General features: G+C 51.6%; 1 protein-coding gene across 1 annotated transcript; it reads right to left on the bottom strand.

Moving 5' to 3' along the window:
- Positions 1-8,183: 8,183 nt before the first annotated feature.
- Positions 8,184-14,933, bottom strand: LOC118918264 (uncharacterized). Its single transcript, XM_057499361.1, has 3 exons — positions 14,171-14,933; positions 13,695-13,762; positions 8,184-9,484 (listed from the first exon to the last, which is right to left on the bottom strand). Exons 1-3 carry the CDS (start codon positions 14,931-14,933, stop codon positions 9,311-9,313), a joined length of 1,005 nt encoding a protein of 334 aa, XP_057355344.1. The 3' UTR covers positions 8,184-9,310.
- Between the last annotated feature and the right edge of the window lie 9,132 nt (positions 14,934-24,065).

The raw sequence follows: 24,065 nt of genomic DNA, 5'->3' as shown, positions 1-24,065 counted from the left end.
TCTCAACTTTTGCTTATCTGGAAATTATTTAATCCCTCCTTCAAATTTAAATGATAATCTTGCTGGATACAGTATGCTTGGTTCAAGGCCCTTCTATTTCATTGCATTAAATATATCATGCCATTCTCTTCTGGCCTGTAAGGTTTCTGTTGAGAAGTCTGATGATAGCCTGATGGGTTTTCCTTTGTAGGTGATCTTTTTTCTCTCTTTCACTGCCTTTAATACCCTGTCCTTTGATCTTTGCCATTTTAATTATTGTATGTCTTGGTGTTGTCCTCCTTGGGTTCCTTATGTTGGGTGATCTGTGGGCTTCAATGGTCTGAGAGACTATTTCCTCTCCCAGCTTGGGGAAGTTTTCAGCAATTATTTCTTCAAAGACACTTTCTCTCCCTTTTTCTCTCTCTTCTTCTTCTGGTCACCCTATTATGAAAATATTGGTCTTTCAGTTGACTGTTTCATTTCTGTTATCTCCCTCCAGACTTCATCCCTTAGCTCTTGATTATTTCTCTGCAAGTCCATCAGCCTAGTTATGACTTTTATTTTGAATTCTTTTTCAGGAAGATTGCTTATATCTATCTTGCCAGGCCCTCTTTCTGGCATTGTTTGAGTGATTTTGGACTGGACCAGGTTCTTCTGCCTTTTCATGGCGATAGAAGTGATTGCTGGCAAGTGGTGCATGTGTCATCTGGAAAAACAAAGTCCCTTCCTGCTTGCTGGTCACCTTGTCCTTCTCTGCTGCCTGTGACAGTTACCTGCATACCAGGAGCAGTCTCTGGGTTAATTCCCTGAGCTGCCATGTGTGGGGCAGCCCTCGGGATGGCCTGAGGCACTGCCGGGTGTCGAAGTTGCACTGGGTGTGTTCTTCTGCCAGAACAGTGCCCCTTCGTGACTTCCGGACTTTTCCCTGGCTTCCTGTGACTGTGCCAGGCAGCTGCACGGTCGTGGTAGACTCAATCTGGCCCATTTAGCTGGACACTGGGAGAAAACTGTGTGGTTGCTGTGGGAGGGCCTGCTCCCCAGCTTGTCCACAGCAATGGAGGGTAAGCCAGTTTGCTTGCAGTGCTGGTGAGGGGCAATGAATGACAGGCTGCTTATCACCATGAGGGTCTTCAGAGCTTTGTTGCCACCCAGGAGGTTAGGGCACCTGAAGTTCCTTAAGATTCCCAGCCTGCTGGGCTGAGTGTGCCAGCACGATTTTGTGTACCCCCTTTTCTTTTGTCCCTGGGGAGCCAGCCGAGGGGACCCCCTCACAGTCGCCATCTCGAATTTTACTTTCCGTTTCTCTAATATCCAGTACACCATGCAATGTGTGTCTGTGCTCCCAGTGCAGATTACTAGGGCTGGTTATTTAGCAGTCCTGTGCTTCTACTCCCTCCCCACTCTGATTCTTTTCTTCCCACCATTTTGTGGGATGCTGAGTTCTCACAGATGTAGATGTAGCCTGGCTGTTGTACTGTATCTTCTGGTCTCTCTTTTAGGAATAGTTGTGTTTACTGCATTTTCATAATGTATATGGTTTGGGGAGGAGATTTCCGCCATCCTACTCATACTGCCATCTGGAGCCCTCGAATCCCTCCTAAAATTGGCTTTCCATGATGATTTGCTCAGTTTCCCCTTTCTTCATGTTTTATATCTCTGCTTTAGATTTTATTTTGTGGTTACCATGAGGTTTGCATGAAGCATCTGAGAAGTAAAATAGTCCTCTTTGTGCTGTTAGCTAGTATCTTCATTTGCCTATACAGGTTCTGTCATTTAGTGTTCTCCTTTTATATTTTTGCTGTCAGAAATTATTACTTTATATGCTTTGCGTCTGTTACCAAATTATAGTCACTATAGTTACTTTTAATGCTTTTTCCTTTACTCTTTATGCTATAAGTAAGTGTTTAACACCCCATTCTAAATAGAATTACAGTTTTCTGATTGTGTCTCTCACATTATTCAGAGTTTTGTGTACTTCTGTCTTTTCATTTCAGAAAAGATCACCTTTCAGTATTTCTTGATGAACTCCCTCAGCTTTTGTTTGCCCAGAAAGGCCTTTATTTCTTCATATCTGAAGCATAACTTTGCTGGATAGAATATTCTGGCAGTTTTTATCTTGGAATATTTTGAATATGTCATTCCATTCTCTCCTGGCCTGTAGAGGTTCTGCTGAGAAATTTGCTGATAGCCTAAGGGGGGAAGAGTTCCTTTGTAGGTTACTTTCTTTGTTTCCCCCTTGCTGCCTCTAGGATTATTATTGACATTTGACTGCTTTAGTATAATGTGCTCTGGATAAGGTCTTTTGTGTTGGAATAATAAGGTGATCTGTTAGCTTTATGGATTTGTATGTCCAATTCTTTCCCCAAGTTTAGGAAGGTCTCAGCTCTTAGCTCTTTAAATAAACTCTCTGCTGCCTTGTCTCCTTCTGGTATATCCATTATACTTAGGTTGGCTAAACTAATGGAATGTGATAGTTCTCCATAGGGTTCCTTTGCTTTTAAAAAATCTTAGTTTTTTATTTACTATGTAAGAACTTGTTCACCATGTAAGAACTTGTTCATTATGCTTCAGAAGATTGGAGACTGTTGAGAATTAGGCTTGGGGTTGATTAATGATTGTGCATTGAGTCCCCTATACAGAATTTTATTGTTGTTAACAACCATTTGATCAATAAATATGAGAGATGCCCTCTCAAAAAAAAATGTCTTAGTTCTGTCTCTTCCACCTGAGTCGTATCTAGATTCTCATCTTCGAACTTGGCTATTTGCTCTTGCATATGATCTGCTCTATTTCCAGTGCTTCCTAATGCATTCTTCATCTGATTTATTGAGTTCTTTAGTCCCAGAATTTGTTTTGTTCTTTTTAAAAATTTCTGTCTTTGGTAAAGTACCCCTTCTGTTCATTAATTTTATTCCTGAGTTCATTGAATTCTTTCAGAGTTTTCTTGTTCATTTAGTTTCTTCATAACAGCTCTTTTGAATTCTTTATCAGATTGCAATCTTCTGTATCTTTGTGTTTGGTTGCTGGAGAGTTTTCTTTTTCTTTTTGTGATAGTGTATTACCATGACTTTTCACGGTGTTTGATGACATGTGCCTTTGCTGGTACATTTGAAGTAGCTAACACCTTTTTTATTTAGATAAAACCTTCTTTACTTTGTACACAGTCCAAGTTTGGCAATTAAAGGACTTTCTTTTGTTTTCCAGCAGGTGGCACTATAGCACACATTTTTGGGTTCTCTCAAAGGAGCTGCTCAGTGGCTGTATTTGAGAGAGCGCTCAAAAAGACGAGGAAATAGGGCTGGCAGCAGAGTCGGGGAGGCTTGTGCCCGGCCCTGGGGGCTTCGGGTTGCCCGTGGCCCTGGTAGGGGGAGCCTCAAGGGAGGGAGTCTCAGAGGCCCTGAGTGGGCCTCTTGCTGACTCGTGGGCTGACTCGGGTGACCTGCTGCTTCTCTGCCCTCTTCCTTTGCCTTTCTCGCCCCGGTCAGGTGTCTGGCTCCAGAGGACCAGGCAGCCCTAAAGAGCAAGGAGACCCCCCATCTGTGGCCTGTGGGGCCAGGCAGGCTTCCACTCCTCACTTCCCTCCTCTTTGCCAGAGAGTCACTGGTGCTACTGGGTCACCTCTGCTGGTGCCTCCAGGGTCACTGGGCTCCTTAGTGCTGTATAGAAATCAGTTTTGTTATTTGTTTCCCTCTTTTTCTACTTAGCCTTCAAGGAGCGCATCCTTCCCCAGGGAGGGAGACATGTCAGCCAGGCATCTCAGGGACACACGAAAAGCCCAGTGCCATAGTGTGGGACAGATACTGCGGTGCGTGAGCACTGTGAGTATAGTTAGAATGTTTTCTATTATATCAAGTAGTTTCTATGCAGAACATTTGAATACCACTTTAACAGATATTCATGGATTTATTTTGCCTGCAAAAATGGGAGATTTTTTGCAAAGTAACCAAAAATAGAAGGAAATAACATCAGACAGATGAGCTTAAGGCAGTAGTCCCTCACTGGTGTCGTCTGTCCTTCTTGGAGTCTGCCCTGACCACTTCATGGTGTGTGGGCCTGTTGTCCAAAGATGGAGTATAGGCTTAGCCGCTTTCTTGCATCTCAGCTTCTTCAATGTCTATACATCCTTTTAGAAAATTTAAGTAAAATCTTTAGCAAGTTGTATTAGTATTTCTTAGCCCACTACATAGCATATCTGCCGTACCCTGAGAATCATCACTGCTTTGTATTACCCAGACAGCATGTCCCTGGGGAGATGAAGACAGGCTGCAGTCACTGTCAGGTAAACACTGGAGGGGGATATTTAAGAAGGCCAGAGACAGGGCAGACCTTTATTTTGCATGATTACACTTAGAAAATAACAGGTGCTCCTTGTGGCAAGTGTGTTAAATGTAGTTTCTAAGCTGGATTGTGCTATTTTTTACGTTAATATCACACGTATTACTGTTGGACTCACCGACATATATATAACATTGCCACTTCTAGGGAATATGTAGAAAAATGTTTCTATTTCAAATACTTTGTGTGTTTTACTAAGCAGTGAAGTACTGTTTCCCATAGAGTAAATGTTTTGCAATGAGCTGTCGTTTTTTTTCTGTTGTCAAGTCTTAAGACATGTTACCATCTTAATGACACTGACCTGTTTTTAGAAAGCTGTTATAATTCCAGTATTTTTATATGAAATCATTTTCATTCAGACAGTTCTCTGCACTAAATTTTCTCTCTGCTGTGCCTCATATCATCAACGTATTCTAACAAGTCAGCAGGAAAGACTTTGGGCTGCACTTTATCTCATTAAACATACCTGAGTTTTTATTGAATCATAGCAATACAGTTAATTCTGTATGTTTCTTTCCTTCAGTGAACCTGACAAGTTGATCCCAAAGAAAAGGGTACTTACAGAATATGCAGAATATTATAAAGATATTTTCAAGGTGTAGTGTTCCTCTCCCACAAAACTATCCCAACATGTGACATAAAACATGTTTAAAATTAATGAGTCAATAAGTAGAATAGAAAATAAGAAGGGATAGCTGCCTGAATGAGAAAACATGTAGTATCTTAGTAAAGAAAGCACAGGATTAGACTAAAGAACACAGATGTTACCCCCACAATTATAAAGAGAGGAGCTGCCCGAGGTGGGAGTGGACCCAGGGCCTCCTCAGGCTCACAGTTGTGGCCACCAGGACAGCAAGGGTCTGGGGGTGCTCATGGTAGGATGACAAGTGAGTTCATCTGGACCAAATACTCCCCAGTCCCCAGCACTTCATTTACACCAGAACACAAGCAACAGAGGATCATCCCTGGCTGACGGTGACGTGCAGGGGCCTTGGGTTGGAAAGGCAGGAATTCCCGGGAGACTAGAGCCACCAGCCCCAAGGAGGGGCATTCGGCCCTCATGGGCATTACCTCCCAGCGATTCCTTCTGCAGAGATCGGAGTGTGGGGTCTTTTAGTTCCCCACTACAGATGATGCCTTTATGGGTCCAGCTTCATGAAGTAACTGATCTGAACATGTGTACAGTCTCCAAGCCTTGTGTGCCACCGCACAGGTTTTCTGCAGAGTGCCCTGAGCTTTCCTAAGCACAGTAAGGTGTAGACACAGCATTTACACTCCTGTGTCTGCACCCGAAGAACCTGAGCACCAGGTTTAGCAGAAAGTGGTTGCAGGTTGGTGGTGCACCCAGATACCTTGCAGAAGCATGAAAATGCAGGACATGAGCGAATCCTGAGGGCTGATGGACTGTTCAGTTTCCTCATTATGGTGGAGGTTACGTGGCCACATGTGTTTGTCAAAACTAATAGAGCTGTGCACTATTTTTTAAAGGGTGAGTTTTACTCTGTGCAAATTATTCTTCAGTACACGTGTTCAAATCTTTTAATTTAAAACAAGAAGGATCTTTCCCCTAGGTCTCCATGTATTTCTTTTTTTGTTGTTATTGCTTATTTCTCCCTCAGCTGCAGCAGCCTGTGTGTTAACTGTATCATGGTGTTTCCCCCTAGCAGATGATTACAGTGCTCCCTTGGCGTTCTTGCCTCCAGCGTCCTTCAGCAGCTCCTTGGAGCTGTCCAGCAGCCTCAGCCCTGGGTTTGTAAGGCTTGGTGCAGAGATGGTGAGTCTGCCTTTTCCCTCCTATTTATACTTGGTGAATCTCATTGACTTTCTTTAATAAAATACTTACAGTTTTATGACTGGTGACTTGAGGAAGGAAATAAAATTCCAAATAAGCAGAGTGGCTCACATTTGAACCTCCAGGGTATATGTGACATGAGTAAGTTAATCACTTTGTCACTCTGGCCCAGCTGGGCCTCTGTCAGTACTGTCCTCAGGGCACTGAAAGAAGTCACCCCTGACTTAAGAGTGAACTCTGTACAGTCATTTCCAAATCTAAGTATTGAAGGCCTTAGAAGTGTTCATGTCCTTTTGTTTATCTTGAATTCTTTTTCCTATCACACGTATACATTGCTTCAGTACATTATCCCAGATTATTAAATGATCTCTATTTGGGCAAGAAAATTAACAGAATAAGAAGCATTTTAAAAAGGTTAGGCTTTGAATATTCTTTAACTATAACTCTTAGTTTATTTCTTTTCGTGCCTGACTTGATTCTCTCACTAGCATCCATTGAGGAAGAATAAGGATAATAACCGCTTATTCATGCTCCATTGTGAATATTCTATTTATATATGTAAGCATATCTTTGAGGACTATGTTTCTTTCCCATATGCTAAACAGAAGTATAGAAAATGGAATGTTATCTTGCTGTATAAATAAAAGGAAACTTCAAAACACCATATGCATGGTGACAGGGCATCACCCTGGCAGTTTCCGAGCCAAAACTGAGGTGAAACTTCTGTGAGTGAAATCTCAGGAAATTGAATTTACATTATGAACAAAAATATTTGTCAGCATGTAAGAAAAATACAACAAAAGTGTTAACACTATTAGTATTATGCTTCCCTATTTCTTTATTGCTAAAAAATCTCTGGCATGCCTGTTTTTTGTGTCTCCCTGAACCAATTCCACAGTCTTGTTTGTTGCAGCCCCGAGATCAGTCCCGGTGTGCTGTCCTGTTTTTCTCTTTTGGTTCTGTGTCAGCTACTTCCCCTTAGCTCAGTCACTTCCACGTGTATTTTAGAATTGGCTTCCCAAGTTACAATGAAGAAGAACAAGAGCCAGTTGAGACTGAATTGAGATTTACTGAATTAACGATTGAGCCCCAGGACTGCCTGTCTCCTCACTTGCGCAGAAACTGTAAGGACAAGGAGGCAGCCCATCTGGCCCCAGCTCACCTTTTCCTGAGGGCAGGGCTGCTGGCACACCCGCTAAATGTTGGATCCCCAGCCTTGAGTTCTGCCACCTCTCCTTCAAATGGGAACTGTCATATGAAGCCCTGGGGAAGCTCCCGGGGCCAGAGCAGCTATGAACAGGGCCACTCTCCCAGTGACCACAGAGAACCCAGGGTCTGGAGACTGTGTCATCTCAGCCACTTCCTGCATCAGGAATGGGACAGGAGCAGACACCAGGCAGAACCACCGGGGGTTTTTTCCTAACAAATCTCAAATTTGAACTAGTTTAATGTCTCTGCACCAAACCTAACCTTCCCTCCCACTTGTATTTCTCACACCAGGACACATCTCACACTCCACGCTCCCCCAGATGGCTCCCCCAGGATGTCCCTGACCAGGAAGGCAGCACCTGGGGAACCGGCACCACGGACCATGCGGCAGAGCCCACTGTCTTTCTGGCAGGTAAGTCAGGAGCACAGGAGGCAGAGAGCATGGGCTGCAGGCCTCTGCTGGGGCTGGGCATCCTGGTCACCCGCCTGGGAGCAGGGCCAGGTATGGGCCCACGGTGGCCGTGGGGAAGCTGTGGGAGGTCATCAGGCTGGAGAGAGCAACGAGAGGCCCAGGTGGCCATGGGGCTGAGGCCAGTGGGGCTGGCCCAGCATCGCAACCCTCTGGGATGAAGCGCCGAATCGGCTCTGGGTTCAACAGTGACTCCTCAAGAGGCTGGTCCATGTGAAAGTCACAGACGTGGGGGTACCCGGGTGGGCCTTGGGGGAAGGACACCCAGGGCACTGGGGAATCGGCAGCTCCAAGGGGTGGGCAGGCACAGGAGCTGTGAAGAAGTATGAGTGCAGGGGGGCCCGGGGGCAGCAAGCAAAGGGCAGAAGAAGACAAAGTCACCTCCCAGTCCCAGCTCAGCTCACCTTCCGGAGGAGGGACACAGAGACCTCCCCACAGAGGCCCTCCTCCTCATCCCCCACCGCTCAGTGGGCTCCCTTCTAGTGCTGTCTGGGCAGCACTCCCTCCCGAGGAGGGGAGGCAGCAGGGACCGTGCAAAGGCTCCCCACAGGGCATGCTCCCACCCAGTGGGCTCGGGCAGTGAGCGGCTGAAGGAAGCCCAGGGCGGTCGGGCAATCAGCCCCAAGGAAGGAAGCATACACGCCAGCCTGCAGTGGTTCAGGAGCCCAGCAGGGGCAGAAGGGCACAGGCCCCAGGATGTGGAGGGGCTCTGGGCCCAAGCAGAGCGAGAAAGGTGGGACAGGAGCTGGCAAGACACAGGTTAACAACCCCAAGTGTGTGACACCCTCAAGTGTGTGATGCCTGTGGGCCAATAGGACCTGGCTTCTCTGAGGTCTCGTGGACCTGCCTGGGCAAAGTGGCTCCCACTGCCAGTGAGGGGACACCAGATGGACAGGAGAAGTGGACTCAAGGCAGCGGGGCAGGCAGCAGGGGGCTGGGAAGTGGTTGGGTGGCCCCAGCACTACGAGTGATGCTGACATGAGAACTCACCAGGGGCGAGCATAAACCCACGCTGCTCGAGCTGAGGTCAGAGTGGGGATGGTGGCCACAAGGCTGGGGGCCAGGGGCGCCTGAGGGAGGCGCCGACACCATCGGCCATCAGCCCATAGTGCTCCCCCACCATTCTCGCCCAATCTCCCTCCTAGGCCCCCTCTGCAGCCCTCCTGCATCTACCTCCCCAGGAAACCTTGTGACCCCAAAGTCCATCCCAACCCGTCCCTCCCCAACCTGAGTTCCCACAGCCTGGATGCCCTGCCTCACCACAGGACGAGACCCACAGGGACAGGACAGACCTAGGACAATGACCTGCTCATGCCTGGTGCTAAGTAAACACTCACTGGAGGCACCAAGGAGCCAGTCACCAATCCACGGGTGTGAGGGGATCATGCCTTCTAGGCCACCCCAACCCACCCACAGCCCCAGGCTCTGTTCACGGAAGGCACACCAGCATCCCCAGGCTCCTGGTCCAGCCCACCCAAGTCAGGAGGGACCCCCACCGTGGCTCACCTGGCTACCAGCACAGAGGCTCAGGCCATGGGGCACTCTACCTGGGAGGCTGCAGTGCGCTGGTGTGGAGGGTACAGGAGGAAGTGCCCCAGCAGGTCCAAGGCCTGAGGGGAGATGTCAGGCAGCACCTCCCCGAGTGGAATGGACACCTGATCCTTGAAAAAGATCTTGTAGTCGGGCAGCTCTGTAATCTCCTGGGGACAGAGGTACACCGGGCTGGCACCTGCCCACCAGCTCTCCCAGCTCAGCAGCTTAAGCTCCCCACCTGCTACTTCTCACTCACAGCCCCCCATCACGTGCCCCCCACCCCTTGGGTCATTATGGCCCTGGTAACCAGAGGAGTGGTGTGTGGGGCCAGGGGGCATGGGGCCACAAGAGACGGTGCAGGAGGGGAGTCATGAGCTGCCAGAGCCTGAAGGGTACCTGCCCCACCCCTCCCAACAGCAAACGCCCTGCAAACTGGCCACACTTGAGGGCTGGGGGTACCAAGATGCTAAGAACACAGCACAGCTGCTCGATGGCACTCTCCCCTGGGAAAAGGAGGGACCCGTTCAACAACTCCCTAGGATGCAGCCCACGGCCCTGTGGACGGACAACCCACACAGATCAAAGACTCCACCACGGACGCGGGGCTCCCCCACAATCGTCCCGGCCACCACAGACACGGGGCTCCTCCACCATCGTCCCCACACCACGGATGCAGGGCTCCCCCACCATCGTCCCCCCACCATGGACACGGGGCTCCCCGACCATGGTCCCCACCAGACGTGGGGCTCCCCCACCATCGTCCTAGCCACCACGGACATGGGGCTCCCTGACCACTGTCCGCCCACCATGGATGCAGGGCTCCCCCACCATGGTCCCCCCACCACCAAGGACATGGGCTCCCCTACCATCGTCCCCCCGACCACGGATGCGGGGCTCCCCCACCATCATCCTGGCCACAACGGACACAGGGCTCCCCACACCAGCTCCATCATCTTACATTACAGGACACACATCTTCTCACACAGCCTCCACAAAGCTCCCCACCGGGCCAAGGCATGCACAAAGCAGCAGACACTCATAATCAGGGACTCATAAACAATCAAAGACCTCCAGCCTAGAACACAGAGCGTATCCTCCTCCAAGCAGCATGCAGGCCTCACCTCCAAAACACACAGCAGCCCCTCAGCAGCTCACAGACTCCTGGGAGCACGCCATCTGGGACACACAGCCACCTCCTCACATCAGGATGCAGCGCCCTGAAGCAGCTCCCAAACCTCAAACTCTTAGACATATACAGCCATCCTGTCCCAAAGACAGGCTCAGACACCCAGGCCCTGGACAGCTTAGGGGCGTTCCATCTGGGACGTCATCCCATACGTACTAGCTTAGATGCCCCATGTCTTGAGCCTCAGACCACCTCCCCCACCACAGCCCAGAAGCTTCCCACTCCAATCTCACCTGATCCCCATCTAGCTCAAAACTGTCACAGGCAGGGACACTGTCCCTGAACTCCTCAGAGACACCCAAACTGAGGAAGACACCTGGAGAAATTTAGAGCTCACAGCAGGAAAACACCTCCACACAGCAGAGTGGCCTCAAAGCCCAGGAGAAAAATGTGACCCCATAACCCACACTCCCCTTGCCCCACCCTCAGGAATCTCACCACAGGCCGACCCCCTGTTCCCACTGCCGGGCCCTGTACAGGAGCTTGGGGGCTCGGTACCACCTGTGAGGAAGAGGGGGTACTCATAGCCAGGTCACCTGTCTGACACAAGGCTGCTCTGGAAGGTCACCCAGGTCCCACCCCAGCCCCACAAGAATCCAGAAGCATCTCGTCCACAGTGAGAGGGTCGAGGCCTGTCAGTTGCCAGGCCCTGTCTGGGAACTGGTCCTCCCTACCTGGTGGCCACCTGGTGTGTGGAGAGGCTGGTGTCATCTGGGGAGAAGACCCAGGCCAGGCCAAAGTCTGCTATCTTGAGCTGGCCCGAGGCACTGATGAGCAGGTTGGCTGGTTTCAAGTCCCGTGGGCACCAAAGGAGGCTTCAGTTCCCCAGGAGGCCCCAGAGGGCCTCAGCTTGGAAAGGTATGTCAAACTGAGCACCCAGCTCAGCCCAGGCCCCACCCTCTCCAGGCCCAAGCCGCAGGCCTCGACCCCTCTGACCATACTTTCTCCAAGGGCAGGCCCCCAGGCCCTCCAGCCCACACTGAATCACCTGCTACACGATGTTGCTCGGGTGGCAGGAGGCAACGCCCTTGAGCAGCATTTGCAGGTAACGTGGCATGCCACCTCACCTCAGCCAGATCTGACAGCATGAACTCAAAGGCCAGCACAAAGCCCACGCCATGTAGGAGCCTTTAGCTGTACTTCCTGGAGGCAGGCACCCTGTCAGCCTCTGGGCTCACACAGCTCGGACTCCCCCTGTGGCCTCCAGCCTAGAACACAGAGCATATCCTCCTTCAAGCAGCATGCAGGCCTCACCTCCTAAAGGTGACAGGATCAGGCAGGCAGAGGGGGTGATGAGATGTAAGCTCAGACCCAGGGAGCTTGGAGTAATCTTGCTGCTCTGCTCTCCTGAGATAACGGGGTCCCCTCTCTAAGACCTAACTTACATTCAGGGGAAAGGAGACCCAGGTAACACCACTTAGGGCAGCACCTGGTCCCCCACTCAGCCTATGAACTGGCAAATCACCTGGACAGTCACACACATGCATGTACAGGTCTCCCCCCATTTCCTCTAGGGCCCATTAAGTCCCAGCACAGAGACAGGGCACCGGGCCAGCTGACACAGCACAGGAGGGCCCATGGCTCAGAGGGGCCAGGCCGCCCTCACACAGTGAGCAGGAGCAAGGCCCGGCAGGCCCCGAGCGACCTTAAGGAGCTCGAAGCACAGGGAGAGAGATGCCTGATAGATGAACAAATCAACGTGTTATGTCCAGGTTCTGATGAGGACAGGAGACTGGGTAGAGCAGGGCTGCTTCTGGAAGGAGCTCCAGGCAGAGGGACAGCAAGCACAATGAGGGTGCAGGAAGAGGGCTGGAGGGACACAAGCCTGTGGGCCCTCGGGGGAAGGACGCCTGCTTCTCTGTGCTCCTGGAGCCTAGACGGTGCTCAGCAGAGAGAGACGCTTAAGAAGTGTAATGGATAAATGGAGAGAGAGGCTGGAGGTAGGCAGAAGCAGTAAAGAGAAGCCCCTGGGGCATTTCAGGCAGGGGAGGGGATGACCTCATCCACACAGAACTTCTAACAGTGGGACAGGCAAAGCACTGTGGAGGTTGCTGCAGTTGTTCTGGTGAGAGGTGGTGGTGGCCTGGGCCAGGGTTAAATCTGGAGTGTTTCTAAGATAGAAACTGCTGATCCATAGCACTTGGGCCCACAACCCCAGCCCCCTCCCAGGCCCTCCACCCCTCCCACTTGAGGGCTGTCTGCAGCCCTCTCACTCCCTTGAAAAGCAGGAATGGTACTGCTGCTGGTTTTCTGACAATGAGCTTATGGTCATTTTTCAGATCACAAGATACACCTACATTCAGATAATGCACAGAATCATAAAAAAGAAAAGAAGGAAAGTCCTATTACCTATAATAGATCTTACAGTATATTCCCCCAGACTTCACAACAGATATGGCATACAAAGACACACACAAAACCAGGGGGACATGGGCTTTTGTCACCCGATACATCATGGACGTCTCCAGAGAATTCATCAGAGTAGGACAGGACCCATCCTTGTGACTCCCCAGGGCTGAGAATACCACGGGAAGCAACGAGGCTCGGGGTTTGGTCTCCCTCCTCCTGTGCCCAGAGCTACTTCCAGTCCCCCTCAGCATGAGCCATGCCAGGTGTGCCCTGTGGCCTGTCCACCTTCCCTAGCACACTGATATTCTCAAGAGCCTGGCTGGGGCCAGTGCACAGCACAGGGCAGGGTCTACGGGAAGCCCCAAGGTTGGCTTCTGGACTCCTCAATCAGACCTGGGCCAAAGCTTCCACGACCCAGTGCCAGGGAGCTGGCGGCTGAGTCTTCTCCCCTGGCCCCAAGAGGAAGATCCTGAAACCTGCCTTGTGAGGTGGTGAACTCACAAGAGCAATATAGGGTAACAGTTAGCTCAGCCTGCAGAGCCTGGCAGGAGGGCAACAGGAGGCAGTTACCACTATTGTTAGAAATCACTAGACGTTATAAAAGAAAAAGTATATGTTAGTGAATGAATGAATGAGTAAATGAAAAAATGAGTGTGTAAATGGGAGAGGGAAGGAGAGAGGAACACAGTAACTGGGTGAATGAGGGTGGCCAGGTGGAGAAGGAATTAAGTGAGAGGATAAATTGTAGGGAACGCAGGAGGGAGGAAGGGCCTCCAGGGCCCAGCCTCACTCATATACTGATTGTCCTCCATCTCCTGAAGGGCCTTGATCTCCCGCAGGACCTGGTTGGGGGGATGCCATCCTCCAGCTGCTGCACAGCCACCTTCTTGAGGGCAACGATCTCCCCAGTCTGCGAGGGACAGAACACAGACACTGCCACCCATCCCGGCTGGCAAATACGGTAGAAGACAAGAAAGGCCCCATCTGGATCGGACGCAGAGCTCTCAGGCCTTCGAGGGGGTTGGAAGCACCCCCACCCCCCACCCCGTTCTGGAGGCAAAGCAGGTCTAGCCTGGGACCCCGCTGTCGCAGCACTTGGCAAATGGCTCGCATACTTTCACGCCAAGCTGCTGGGGGACCCTCGCAGGATAACCACCGTAGCATCGCTGCCGGGTGGGCGGCTGGCTGCAGCCTGAACGACCCCCCACTGAAGGAGTCAAAGGTGGCGGGCTGCAGGGAAGCAGGCATCAGGGGGCCAATGTGGGTTCCCCAAACGGTGGGCCCCAGACCGGAGGGAATGAACCCGCGGCCCGCTTACCCCTTGAAGACGACGCCGTGCTCACCCTGTCCGATGCAGCCCAGGATGCAGTACTAGTCCAAGGCGGGGAGCCGCCGGAGGCCCCGCCCCTCCCGTGCCCCGCCTTCCTCGCCCGACGCGGCTGCCTAGCAACGGGGGGAGGGAGGGCCCTTCGGGCTCCGGACCGGGCGGCTGTGGGCAGCTGGGGCCCCCGTCGGGGCCTCGTCTGCACCCTCCGCTGGGCCCCTGCGGTCACGTCGCGGTGCGCTTCAATCGGCAGAGGGGCTCCGCGCCAGGACAGCGGTAGCGCAGCAGCCAAGCAGCAATGGCGGCCGGAGCCTCTCCCCCCGCAGCCCCAGCGCACGACATGAGCGACGCCAAGGCACGCATGGGAGGCGGGGCTTCGCAAACAGGGACGGGCGGGGTTGCACCGCCCGGGGCATGGCCACGTCTCCAAGAGGCGGGATCGAGCGGTGGGGCGGGAGGGCCTCTGGGGGCGTAGGCCACGTAGCCGCTGGACTGAGCTTGGCAGCCGGGAGGGCGGGGCTGCACTGCCAACGGAGGCAGAGCCGAACGGTGAGGCGGGGCCATGCAGCCAAGGGGCGGGGCCCAGGGAAGGAAGGGCCCTGGGAGGGAAGGAGCCGCTGGGAGCATGTCCGGGGAACAGCACTGCCAGGGGCGGGGCCTCTCGGGACTGGATGGTATTTCCCCGGGCAGGCGGGGCCGTCCACTTGTAACTGGAGATGCCGGCTTTGACAATATTCAGGCGATATTTTCTACCCATAAGACCCACAACCAGTGATAACGCATGGAGACGGGTTCAGGGCTGTTTTAGAAGGATGGTCAATGGGGCTTCCCTTCTGGAAGACAGCAACATATAGAGCCAGCTTTTAAAAAGTGCAAACTATGACCCAGAAGTCCAATGTCTGTAGGTTTCTCAGTAGGAAGCATTTGGAGGAATTTGCAGTCTGACTGATTGTAAAGCTGTACATGCCATCAAAGGATGTTGACAAAAATCACAAATAGCTGTTAAACTCCTGAAAAGATGCTCAATCTCACACACAATAAGATAAATGCAAAATAATCTACAAATTTCCACCTAGTGGATGGCTAAAGATCCCTATCTAACAGTTCATAGTCCATGCTATGGGAAAACAGGAGCTTTCACACATAGCTGGTAAAAGTGTAGTTTAGCAATGCTTGTTAGGAAGTCCAGGCTAGTGCCACTCCTCAAAAGAAGTGCCAGTAAATTGAGAGACCACGTGTTTGGAGGCAAGGAAAATGTCTATATTCAGAAAACCAGGGAAAAGGATAGTTTTCCAAAAATAGTACTGAAAAGCCGTATGAGAAATAAAATGAATTGGTCCAAACTTCACACTATACACAAAAATTGATTACAGATACACTGCAGACCTGAGTATGAAAAGTAAATAATGAAGCTTCTAGAAGAAAGCAGAATATCTTAATGACTTTGGGTTAGGTAAGAATTTTCTTAAAGAGATTACAGAAAGCAATCAAAAGGAAATAAAAAGAAAGTGGACTTCACTAATAGTAAGAATATCTGTTCATCAGAAGATATCATAGAGAGTGAAAAGGAAAACCACAGAAAGGGAAAGATACTGTAATACATATATCTTACAAATGCTTATATCAAAGGACTTACAAAGAACTCATAAAATAATAAGAAAGCAAACAACCTTACAGAAAAATGGGCAAAACCTAGAATAGGCATCTCCCAAAGGTGATAGCCAAATGGCCAATAAACGTTTGAAAAGGTCTGCACTAACTTCACTCATCACCAGGAAATTTCAAGTTAAAACTATAATATAACGTTACTGTAACCACTAGAAACATTACAATGAAAAAGATAGACAATACCAAATGCTGGCAAAAATGTGGACAGCTGGACCTCTCATATGCTGATAATATGAGAGCAAGTTTATACAACTACTTTGAAAACCTGTTTGACCTTCTAATAGGAAATATAAACATATGCATATATATACATTCCACTACGGGTATCAGCTCAGCACAGATTTTGGTGGAAATAACTTCCTTCTCTTCTATGTTTTTAAGGCAATCCCATGAAGATGTCCAAAAACATTTCATTTGCAAATTAATCCAGCCAGAAACAAAACAATGCAAAACTCCAGTATAGTTTGGAGGAGAACACTTCATGGTCATTAAATGTGACTGTAATGGTGCCCCGCCCTGCTAATCTCCTAAGATAAACCAACTGTCCCCGCAGCTCTCGCTCCCTCTTCTGGTTCCTGAAACTTGGAGGCAGTTCTCAACCCACTGTCCTTTCTGTTTAGGTGGGTTCGCGCTACTGGAAACCCCTGGGACTTGATCCACCCACTCAGATCCTAGAAAAGAGGGCCCTGACCTATGGCGTAACTGTAAGCATAAGACTTGACCCACTGCTGGCGGGTGCTAATCGCTGCATCTCCCTTTACAATTCAGAGGGTGTAGGTGAGAAAGCGCGCTGGGGACCCCACAGCAACTGAGAGAGAAAGTGGGACTCCGGCCGGCTGCCTGTGGCTGGGGTCTGAGCGCTGGCAGGACCGCAGCCGCGCACCCAGTGTTTGGGGCCACCAGCGTCTCAGCAGACTGTGTCTGAAGTCGCACCCCTCTGGGCCGCGCTCACAGAGACACACACGATCCAGGTGGTTCACAGAGGTTCAGGGCTGTGCCTGGCAACCTTGGGGCGGCAGCTCAGCCCCGACCTGCGCCCCCGGCTCTGCTTTGCCCTGAGCAGCTGGGAGACCCACGCTCAGACAGGAAGAGGTAACGCCCGCACCGCTCCAGGGGTCCTCCTCTGGGGAGAAAATAGCATTAAAGGAGGTGGGCCTGGCAACATGCTAAAAAGGGGCTTAAGTGGGCGGGTCCCTGGGCCTTGCTATAAGACTCGGTAGAGAGGGAGGATGGCAGTCCCAGCGAGGTCTCTGCTCCGCGCACCTTAGTCATGTCCCTAGATGGTGAGTCTGAGGAGGAGGTCTGGGGCTTGGCTGGAGGGCTGGGGAGCGTGTCAGGGGTGGGGTCTCACCTGGGGTGGTGGGATCTTTCTGATATTTGGAGCTGATCTTTGGAAAGAGGGGAGGCTAGCACACCAACCAGACCCTCAAAAGCCTTGAGGCATCAGGATGCTGGAAGGCGTGGGCGGTGGTGCAGTTTTGGGCTCAGTTGGGAGTGTGGAAAGTTCCTTGCTGCCCCTGGAGCTCTGAGGAGGGCAGGAGCCTCCCTTGCCTGGGCCTTGTATTTAACCTGTTTTTCTCCATGGAGTGAATCCCACTTTGAACCAAAGCACAAGTCAGTGGTGAGCCCAGCTCTGAAGACCCTGGGGCTCAGAGTTAACACTGATTGGGAAGCTTCCCCTGGTCCCAAGCGAAAAGTAAAATGGTAATGTACAGAAATTCCCCAATGTTAGGCTTTTCTTCCATGAAATTTCCTTACATTTTGTATTTTGGCATCTCCTAACATTTGTGTATTTTGGGTCATAGCTTGGGTGGTAGGTAAATGTCAGCTGGAGTCTTGGCAGAGATGGCTATGCCCAGGCTTGTGTCTGGACATGCATTTCAAGTTGTCATTACAGCTTATATGGCAGGTGCCCCCAAATGGTTTGGGGCCGACTGGCTTTTGTGTCTGTAAGACATATGGGTGGGAGCCCCACGTTGGCAGCTGAGGGAGAGTTGGAAGTAGATTCTGTAGGGGGCAAGGGGACCAGGGCTGGAATCTCAGGAGGGGCCTTGAGAAGTTTTTAGAGGGTCCCAGAGACATTCCTTCCCATCAGGAGGCTGCAGCCCGTACATGTATCTGGATAGGGAGCAGGTCTCAGGGTGGACCTAAATTATCTGAGGCTAGAGACTAAAGTCTCTATACTGCACATATGTGTGTCTTTTCTAGGGCCCCAAGGTGGCCGCAGGCGGAGGAGGACCAAATTCAGCAAAACCCAATACGAGGTTCTTATTGAGGCCTTTGAAAGGGACCCATACCCTGACATCACCATGAGAGAAGAGCTGGCCAGACGAATCCAGACTGCTGAGTCTCGGATCCAGGTGAAGTATCAGTCTGCTGCTTGGTGGGAGGCTGGGGCGGGGGAGAAGCCAGCTTGCACTGAGAGCAGGTTTTAATTCAGGCTTAAAAACCACTTTCAATTAATCCTCTCAATACCCCTTCGAGGTAGGCATTATCCTCATTCATGCAATGGGAAGATAGGGATCAGAGAGGTTTGGTGACTTAGGTTACAACTCTGGCAGAAAGTAGAGTCAAAACTGGTGGATTATATCTGTCAGATGTTTACCATGTCAACAATTAAAACTGAGAAATTTAAAAATATTCACTGATTCATTAAAATATGTCCATAATAACTCCACTGCATGTGAACTGAATCTATTTTTTAAGAAAAGCAACTGTTTTCTGCCAGCCAGAAAGTGTGTTTGCTGAGAGGAAGGTCAGGTGCTGGGTTTCCAGGTCAGCTATACCTTCTACCCATTGCCACGGGTCCAGCAGTCACTGGGAAATCAATCAGAAAATAGAATGAAAACTTTAAAGGCAGATCACATATGGGTGTGGAAAGAAAAGGGATTCAGCCTCACAGGGGTCCCCAAAGGGTTGTCTGGGCCCCTGGGGTCCTGGATGATTGGGTCTGCTGGGTCTCAGCACTGGGGGCACACTGTGATCCCCCAGGGGGTGCTGGGTCCCACCTCCAGGAAGTCTGCTGCGATGAGTCTGGGTGCAGACCAGACTTGCCCTGGACGGAACCTGAGTCCAGGAGTGGAGGCTGACATCCTCAGGCTGTTGGGAAAGCCCCCTGGGTGATTCTGGTGTGCAGCCAGGACTGAAATATATGTCCTTGCCCACCACTCTTCAATCCCAGACTGCTAATGTCCCATCACAAAGTTTGATTCAGAATCTCTGGGAGTGGGCCAGGGTACACAGAAGTCTGAACCACTAGGTGACTCCAGCTTGCAGACCTACCTGGAGTTTTACCCACTACTACTGTCTGGGGCTCAGCCTGGGTCCAGGAGCTCTGACATCTCCCCAGGTGGTTCTCTGGTTCAGAAGAGTCCGAGCCACCCGCAGCACCCCACCCACCCACCCATTTCCTAACCAGCCCCTGCTGAGGTGCTTGATGAGGATGGTGAAATTAACACATCAGAGGCTGCCAAAGCAGAGTGCGTGCCCCTTGAAGGTTTGCTCTGTGCTAGGTGCTGTTTAGAACTTCATTTTAAAAATGACCTTACCCACGGGGTAACCAAACACACCACAGCCCGGAGGAGTTACCAAAAGCACCCGGTATGTGGGCTGAGAACCTGGGCGGTGAGTGTGTGGGCCTTCGTAGTTTTAGAAGCAGTAGCCTGAAACTACACTTTTCCAAATTAATTTCTGTATCTTTCCTACAGAGCCCCTGCGGTTCCAAACTTCACAAAGTGAACGGGGACACTGAAAAGCTTAGTGAGAGCTCCAGACTGATGTAGAGGCTTCCAAATGATTTGATGTAGTGACCTCTTGTCAGTCAGCTGGTCTGGGGCACCTCCTTCTGAGGGAGGGGCAGGCAGCCCAACAGGATTGGGTCACAACCCTGAGGACTTGCCAGGCATTGCTTCGTTGAAGCCCCAAAGCACCTCAGACCTAAGAACTATTTCAGGACCACTTACAGACCAAGAACTGGCCTTGGAAGTTCAGTAAATGGTGTGGGGCATTCTAGGTTACATCTCAAGTAACTCCAGGAGCCAGGACGGGAAGCCTGAAGGCCCCTCAGGCGGCACCTGGGAGACCCCGGCTATTAGGCCTGAAGCAGTCAGATTTGTTGCTGCAGGTCTGATTAACATTTGCAGAGGCCCTGGGAGGGCAGTGGGATTAAGGCACAGGCCCATACCCTGCCCTACCAGTGGCTCACAGGCCTGGGGCCAGGGTGTGTGCAGGGTTGGAGTTCCAGAATGCCACACACTAGGCCTCGGCCTTTGGGTATTTGTCTTGCAATTTGCAATTTGCATAGAGGATTTTTTTTTTCTCTTAAGCAGAAAAATGTGGGGGGGGGTTGTTTGCATAGTTCTCCTATTACTGTATGGGGCCTTCAGGACTGCCTGGTGGCTGGGCCTGTAAGAAGGCTGCAGTTGTGTTCCTGGAGATCCAAGGGGAAGCCTGGCTGAGCCGAACCAGGAGGTGGGAGAGCACACTAGGAGAGGGATTAGACCTGGGGCTGTGGAACCACATCTCAAAAGCAGACAGAGGGGTGGAGGGAGGGGGCCTTTTGGGGAAGGAGGAGGGGCTGCCTGTGTTTGGGCAAAGGAAGGGAGCCGGGCCCCACAGCCATGCTGCACCCAGGATTCACCTGGCCAGGTGATGCACAGTAGGACTGACTGAACTGGGGCAGAAGGCAGCCTTATCCACAGAGGCATCTGCCTTATTCTGAGTATCGGTGAGGAGCCCACCCAAAGCAGGGCGGGCACGGCTCCTGGACTGCTGGCAGGGCAGTCAGCCCCGTGCTGGGTTGGCAGAGCCTCAGGGCCATTGGAGAGGGAGCTTCTGCTTGAGGCACGCTGTGAGCCTGTGGGCAGGGGACACTGGGGCCCCAGTCGGAGATGGCATCCTATGTATTTGCCTGGGGAGCAAATTTGTGGCCCATCGTGAGTTGGAAGGAGGCAACTGGGGTGGGGGTCGGGGGGCTGACTCGAGGCCGATGGCTCAGAGACCATGGATCAGGATTCTGTTGTGGGCACCTCACATTTCCCAGTATGTTTTTAATACACATTTGATTATTTTGATCAATACTTGTTTAACAGATAATATATATGTGCAAAAAAGGGCAAAGTCCTCAGGGCTTTAAAAAATTCTGCCTGAAAGTACTGGGAAGACTTAATTGTTTCCAAGTTTCCTGTTTTACTTTTCCCCAGCTTTATTGAGATAACAATGGACAGATAACATTGTGTAAGTTGAGGGCATACAGCCTGTGGATTTCATACCTTTATATATTGAAAAACAATCATCCCCAGCTTAGCTACCAGCCCCATACCATCACAGTTATTCTTTTATGTTGTGAGAATATTTAAGATCTACTCTCTGAGCAGCTTTCTAGTATATGATGCATATTAGCTATAATCACCTCGCTGCCTGTGCATTGGGTCCCAGAGCCTGTTAATCTTATCACTGGATGTTTGCACTCTCGGTCAGCTCCTCCCTGGTTGCCCATCCTGTGGACGCTTATTTGAAAGGCTTTCTGGATAATAGAGTGTGAATCACGGTTAAGAGGGTTTAGAAGAGAAAACAGGAGCCAGTGTGCCTGCATGGGTGCGGGTGCAGGGCAAGTGCTCTGGGGAGATTTGCCCGGAAGGTAGGTCAGGCCTCACAGTGAATGGTGGTTGGAGTCAACCTAGTAAGGATTTTGCATTTGTTCTAAGCTTTAACAGGAGTCACTGACAGCTGTTTAACCTCAGGTGACAATAACGGTGCTGGGCTTCATAAGAAAGTGTCTTTTCTCTCTCCCCACCTGTCTCCTCCTCACCCCTGGCTCCCTCCTCACCAGGTGTGGTTCCAGAACAGGAGAGCTCGAATGCCAAAGAGCACCCAGAGGAGACCCATTGTGGAGGCTGATGCCCAGGCTCCAGAGCCCACCCAGGGTGCTGTCTGCACCCCCAGCTGTTCTTGCCAGCGAGGATGTCTGGGGGTCCCGTGCGATGCTTGCTGTGTCGCCTGGGAGCCAGAGGGTGCTCCTGGTCAGGCCACGCTCTTGGGATGTGCTGGTGTCCTGGGCATGAGCATGGCCTGGCCTGGCCTAGAGACTCTGGCCAGTGTGCCGGGGCCCTTCGGGGACTTCTGTCACTCCCACGCCTCAGGCTTCAGCCCGGCAGCACTGTGTCCTCTTCCTGCTCCCCAACAGCCCTTCTCACAGCTGGAAGCTGGCAGCGCAGGGGCTCATCGTGTTGGAGATTCTGGCCTGGTGTGTGGGGACCGGGCCCTGCAGGGATGGGGGCAGCTCTCCCCCTCCAGGGAACAGCAGCCATGGTGGGGCTGGCAGCCTCCGCCCGCTGTGCCATCAGGGATGGTGGCCCAGCAGCCACTGTCCCAGCCCCCTCTGCCTGGGGAGCATGGGCTGCACCTGGCCTCTCCGTCTGCCCTGGCTTCCCCTCCAGCCTGCAGGGGCAGCTGCCCGGCATCAGGAGCGGTTTGCATCCCTCCTCTGTCAGCAGGACTCTGGGGGGCAGTCCCCGGGCACCTGGCCCCTGCCACCACAGCTGCGGGGGCAGCACCTGAAGGTAGGTGCGGTGGGTGGCAGGCAGGTGAAGTCAGCTGTGGCTCATCTGTACTTTAATACTAGGCAAAGTCATAAAGGAATGAGAAGATTGTGCACTTACTGCAGAGAGCCCCCTGCAGTGTACGTCTTGGGAGTGAAGTGGCCACACGGAGGGACATGTAGTGCTGAGGAAAGAGGCAGGCACAGGGTCTTAGATGGGAGAAAAGGGATTTGCAGAAATCCCCGTGTCCCGCCTTTTATTATTGAGAAGCATGAGCACTTACAATGCCCTGTGAACTCCTGGAAGGGTCTCAGGAGCAGGAGGGCTGCCTTGGGTGGGGGGTGGGGGGATGTCTAATGACCAATAAAGTGTGAGTATTCAGACTGGCCATTTCTATGCTCCTGAATGCACCCACCCCCGCCACTTGGCTATGCCTGGCCTTCACAGTGCTCTATGGCCTGTCCCCTGCATGTCCGTGTGTCCCACCCTGTGGCTCTTACTGGATGCTGACCCTGTCCCTGGCACTGGGCAAACTGTTCCTGAAAACAAGCCCTTCTCTCCCCACTTGCCCCTCAGGGCCTAATGCAAATTGCAAGCCGGAGATGATGGGTCTGGATAGAGAAGAATTGGGAGGGTGTCTCGGGTTCACACCATGTAATCCGGGCTCCTCCAATGTCTACCGGCCACCTACAGATTGAGAGAGATGCAGAGAGAGAGGGGGTTGGGAGTTAGCCCGCATGGGGTCTCCTGCTTGGCCATGCGGGCTGGTGGGGTCCCTCCCTCATGGTTCGGGGAATCATAAAGACCTCTCATTCACTTGACATACCTTTCAGGTTGCAGAGAAACAAAGGTTAGCTTTCCCCTATTTATAAATAAGGATCTTGTAAGGCAGGTGGATTTGAGGAGATCCAGTTCCCCACCGTCTGAATTGGAGGAAACCAGGCTGAGTGTGAAGGCTGGTCCACAGAAATGCTGTCAGTCACATTCCACCTCCCTTGCTACCTCACCGTTCAGTGAAGCAAAAGGCTGGCACTCAAAAACTACCAATCCTTCATCCCCTACCTGTCCCCTTTGTCAGGTAAGGCCTGGAGGGGCTTCTCCAGCCTGAGGAGTGGGAATTGGATCTGTGTGAGCACCATGGGCTTGATCCAACCACCCCAGTGTGGCTCAGCACACATCTTGATAGCCCACTGTCCCAGAGTCCCCTACGCTTGGTTTCCTTCCCTGAATGACAGTCCCAGCTGCCTAGGGGCATGGCTCCTACCAGATGGCTCCTGGAGGGCAGAGCCTCAGGCTGCCCTGTGCATCTGGAGGTTGTCAGGCCCTGTCCTTCTGTATCTGTCCCTGTGGGGGGATGTTCTGGAATTTCCAAGCCAAGCTGCATGGCAGGGGATACAGCGGCTGTCCTGTCCCCAGGAGTTGGGTGAAGGTGTGGCTGCCCGCTGAGCTAAAGGCTAGGGTTTTCTCTCAAACTTCCTTTCTGTCTTTTAAATGCCTTATGGTGTGTGAAATCCACATTGGAATGTATTGACAAATACTAACTGGCCTTTGCTGTGTGCCAGGTGGTGGTAGGGATGAAAGACAGAAGATAACTACTCAACAGCCATTTATTGTACACCAACGGGGAAGCCCGGCTCTGATTCCACCTGTGCTGGGACACAGATTAGGCTTCAGCCCTTCAA

The sequence above is a fragment of the Manis pentadactyla genome, chromosome 3 (genome assembly GCF_030020395.1).
Source record: "Manis pentadactyla isolate mManPen7 chromosome 3, mManPen7.hap1, whole genome shotgun sequence".
Classification (NCBI taxonomy): domain Eukaryota; kingdom Metazoa; phylum Chordata; class Mammalia; order Pholidota; family Manidae; genus Manis; species Manis pentadactyla.
The sequence above is the reverse complement of the archived record's forward strand: the minus strand, read 5'-3'. Positions and strand labels throughout refer to the sequence as shown.